At 36.0% G+C, this 4,667-nt stretch overlaps 1 protein-coding gene across 1 annotated transcript; it reads right to left on the bottom strand.

Moving 5' to 3' along the window:
- Positions 1-1,099: 1,099 nt before the first annotated feature.
- LOC107694482 (toll-like receptor 13) lies at positions 1,100-3,892 on the bottom strand. Its single transcript, XM_016494187.1, has one exon. The coding sequence runs from the start codon at positions 3,890-3,892 to the stop codon at positions 1,100-1,102; it is 2,793 nt and encodes a 930-aa protein (XP_016349673.1).
- Positions 3,893-4,667: the final 775 nt, after the last annotated feature.

The following is a 4,667-nucleotide window of genomic DNA, read 5'->3' as shown; positions in this document are numbered from 1 at the left end:
ATTTATGAAACTGATAACCGCTAATTCAGTGAGTGAAAGGCGTTGCCTAGCAATGTACTATGTTAAAACATAAGCAGCACAAAAATGACAGCGCGAGCATACAGGACCCGCGCTGGCGCTTATAAGTATAAATGCCCCGTTTTTTGATCTGGTTTTATCTAAACAGTTTTTAAGAACAGGGGATTGTAAATCACACAATTTTAGTAAAAGTCAGTGACTGGGAGACTTGAATGTTTTATTAAAAATATTTTATGTACGTTTTAAAAACATGGCGGTTCTAGTGTTAAATAAATAAAGTGACTCAACGGCTGGAAATGTGTCATTTTCATTTTAAAAGGTTTTCCCCCAACTTTGAAATGGTCAGGAATTTATCAAAATATTAATGTCGTTTCAACATTAATTTGGTACATAAGACGGCAACATTTGTTTCATGTTGACATTTCAGTTGTATTTTCAGTGTTTCAACAAAAGTGATTAAGAATCAACATCACATTGAAATGATCAAACAACATGACCTTTTTTTTGGTTAATTTCAATATTGATTCAACAACAATGATGTAGAATCAACATCATAGTGTATTGCTTAGATATTAAGTGCTTGAATGTACAACAGTATGTAAGGCATGTTAATGCAAGATTTTGAGTAGAGTAATTCAACATGCATTTCTGCATCAAAGACGTCTGTCATTTATACAGTTTTAACGATACATTAGTCATGATATGATTTAAGGTGACCCAGATTGTGTACAGTGTCAAAAAAGAAGAATTCTCATTAAACAACAACAACAAAAAAGTACTGTTAATGAAAAGTTATATAAACTCAATTATCCCTGATTTAACCAGAAATACATGTGTATTAGGAAAAGAGGAAATAATTACAATCAATCATGCTCTAGGAAGGAAGGGGAAAAAATGGTATACATAAATATAAAAGCAGTTAAACAACGAAGTTGCAGAATATTTTCTTCAGTTAGATACAGTTAGATGATCAATCATGCTCTAGGAAGGAAGGGGAAAAAATGGTATACATAAAGATAAAAGCAGTTAAACAACGAAGTTGCAGAATATTTTCTTCAGTTAGATACAGTTAGATGACCCCTTAATTCCAGCCAATGGGAGGCTCCATTTCTGAGTTGCCTTTGGTTTCCAGAGCTAATCTCAATTTCTGCCAGAAGACTCTGGTATCCTCTCCTGGTTTAGGCCAGCTGAGATATGTCTTCTTCTGAATTAGTTTCTTCATTCTGTAGTACGGAGACAGTTGATGACTTGGAATATTCTCCAGGAATACCAGGATGAGAACATCTTTTTTCTCATCAAAGAGACGGAAACTAGCAACTTGGATCTCTCTGGAACACCACTCACTTTCCAGGTAGTGACGGCTAATCACACAGATGGTTTTTCGACTACTATAAATGCCATCAACAATATTATCCATGATAGGTTTGCCTGGTTCAAAGTCCCTGTGATGCAGACACAACTTCCAGCCTTGCTTGCCTTCCAACTGAGGTAAAAGTTCCCTCATTACCCACAATTCATCATGAACGTTATAGGAAATAAAAGCATCATACTGCAAACCCTTGGGCTTTCTCTGCTGTTTGTTATCATGGTGTAAAGCAAGGAAAAGGTAGTAAGCATAAATAACCTGCCATTTGAGGAAGTGAAAGAGAAAAGAGCCAAGGAGGGTCACAGAGACTAGTGTGGCTGTGGAAATGAAACAGAAAAACCCAACATCTACATTACATGAACCTATATCAAGATCCAAGAGTTTATGTCCTTTGAGTTTGTCTGGGTAATTGCATGTGAGTTCATAAGCACTTTCAACTTCTGTGTCATTGCTACTAATGGTCCAGTTGACGAACCAGGCATTGGTACAGTCACATGAGAGATAATTTCCTAGTAGATCAAGGTAAATCAATGTTGGAAGAGACCGGATCAATGTCTCATTAATGACTGATAATGCATTCTTGCTTACATGCAACAGATGCAGTTTACTGAGATTTGCATTAATGAGAAAGTCCAAAGATTGCAAGCCGACTTTAGACAGGTGGAGTGTCTTGAGGACCTGGAGTGGCAGAAATATTTTTGTTGTGAGTAAAATAAAATCATTTCTGCTGAGATCCAGTACCCACAGATAAGGAGTATAAGTAAATGTATCGGGATGTAAAGAATTTATATTAAGATTCTCTGCTTGAAGTTCTTCCAAATTCCACAGTCCCTTGAAAAGATTTGAAGGTAAATAAAGCATTCCTTTATGACCTTGGCTAAAAATGTTCAGAGTCTTTAGCTTTCTCAGATATTGAAAGGGTGGTTGTTCAAGAGGCTCTTGACTGTCATATGAAATATAGTTATTGTTCAACAGAAGTGTTTTCAGGTTTGGGAGTCTGGAGAACACAGAAGCTTTTATTGAACACTGAGAGAGCTTGTTTGATTGCAAATTCAGGAAAATTAAATTTGTCAGTCTATTGAAGGACCCCGCTTCAATAAATGATATTTGATTGTCTGGTAGAGACAAATTCTTCAGTGAATTTAAGGAGTCAAAATCTCCCCTACGGACAGAGTCCAGCTTGTTATTTGCTAGATCCAAATTCTCAAGTTTTTGAAGATCTTTTTTAAAATATCTGTTGAGAGAGAGTCTGTTAGAGCCAATCATTAGAGTTGTTAAATTTTTCAGATCTTTAAAAGCAAATTCCTCAATAAAAGATATTTCATTGCTATAAATCTGAAGGGTCCGTAATTGGGTTAAGTTAGCTAAATCAACACTACTTATGTTCTTAATATTGTTGAAGGTGAGGTCCAAAAAACGAAGACCTGGTAGGCTGTTGACGACAGCAGGGACACTGTATAGTTTGTTATTGGAGAGATCAAGCTGAGTTAACTGTGTGCAGAACTGCATCTCATCTTTTGATATGGATGTAATGTTGTTCCACTGCAAGCCTAGAAATTTCAAAGGTGAAATCAGACAGACGTCCCTTATTAAAGCTCTCACTTTTATATCCCCCAGAAAGTGTAGCCTCAGGCTGGCCAAAGAAGAGTTGAAGGTTTGTAGGAGATCCGTGATCTTCTCCAGGGGCAATTGTATTCCGCTTAAATTTAGATGTTGCACACTTTGTAGATACCTTTTGTCCTGCACATCCCATGTCATGTTTTCAGTAATAAAAGCCAAGACCAAATTATCAAGGTGAGGGAAAATATCAGCAGTGATACTGAACACTTTCAAAGGATTTTGAAATAAATCCAGGACTTGTAGTCTCAAAGATATGTTGGACAGCTCCGAGGTGTGAAAAGAGGTGAAGCCATTACTCCCAATGTGCACTTCCTGTAACTGTGGTAATAAAAAGAGCTGCTGAACTTTGCTAATTTTCTTCAGATGATTTCTGGACAGATTTATTTTTCTTAAACTGATCAGGGGTGAAAATGCAGAGAAGTTGATATTTGTGATCAAGTTTTCATTTAGATGTAAGACAATGAGATTTCCCAGATTCTGAAACATTCCTCCCAAGATATCTGTCAGTTTGTTGTAGGCCAGATTTAACTCCTGCAAAGCCACCAAGCTGCTGAACGCTCCTTCCTCCACTTCCCGGATCTTATTGTGTAGTGCATTAAGACTTTTAAGATTAGACAGTTGAGAGAAATACTCTTTGATTATCTTCTGTATGACATTGTAAGAAATGTCCAAATATGTGGCTTTGTCCGGTATATTCCCTGGTACGAAATGCAGGGACCTCTTATTACAAAACACATTTATGTTTTGTGCATATTTCAAAGACCCTCTGACAGTGCAGTTCTTTACTGAGTATCCATTTACAAGATTTATGAAAATACAGCAGTAAAGCAGCCATGAGGTCAAACTACAGTATTTATTGAAGCACAAACCATGTTCTCTCTTAGACATTTTGAGATTTACCCTGATATGACCACTTAAATGGAGTATATCATCCAGTTGACTTTTCTTAGCTTCGGTTTCCTAAGAAAGAGAACACCAGTGTAAGTGTAGTGATAATGGTTTATTAACTGATGCATCATTATTACCTTTGCATTAGGTCACTGGGCACAGAACAGAATTAAGTGCTGCTAAAATCCCTGTGCATCGAGTAAACACTATAAAAATTACTGTATGCACATTGCACTGTACAAAACATTTTAATATATAATTAGGTGACTCTACTTACAAAATGTTAGGAAATATGTTGCCTAAAAGTAAATACTTTTCACCCCAAATAAAAAAAATAAAATAAAAGTTGGGCATATATGAAATATCTGGGTTACACATAGACTTTTAATACAAGTTAACTGAACAAAAGAAAACATGTATGTCACTTATGTTTAGGTTTTAACTAGTACAGTATATTTATATTTTTTTGGTGTGGAGGGAAGCTTATTTACTTAATTTTCCAATGGCAACTGGTTGTCTAGTAAATTAATATTAACACCTTTTTGTGCATACTTAAATAAAGCTGCAGTCCGTAACTTTTTTTGGTTAAAAATGATCCAAAATCAATACTTGAGCAAGTATATAACCAGCCAGTGTTCAAAACTATCGCCTTACTTTAGCCCGATTCACAACGGTCAGTTTATAATAATGTTTTCTAATTTGAGTGGTACGGGTAGGTTTTCGCAGGAAATTCAAGCATGGCACTGCGTCATTACGTCACGTCTGTAAACATAAA

The sequence above is a fragment of the Sinocyclocheilus anshuiensis genome, unplaced genomic scaffold (genome assembly GCF_001515605.1).
Source record: "Sinocyclocheilus anshuiensis isolate Anshui unplaced genomic scaffold, SAMN03320099.WGS_v1.1 scaffold3463, whole genome shotgun sequence".
In the NCBI taxonomy this organism is placed as follows: domain Eukaryota; kingdom Metazoa; phylum Chordata; class Actinopteri; order Cypriniformes; family Cyprinidae; genus Sinocyclocheilus; species Sinocyclocheilus anshuiensis.
This window is presented reverse-complemented; position numbering and strand designations above follow the sequence as displayed.

Excerpts from the sequence above, each read along its gene's own strand:
- LOC107694482 (XM_016494187.1), bottom strand. The coding sequence starts at position 3,892 with ATGTCTAAGAGAGAACATGGTTTGTGCTTCAATAAATACTGTAGTTTG.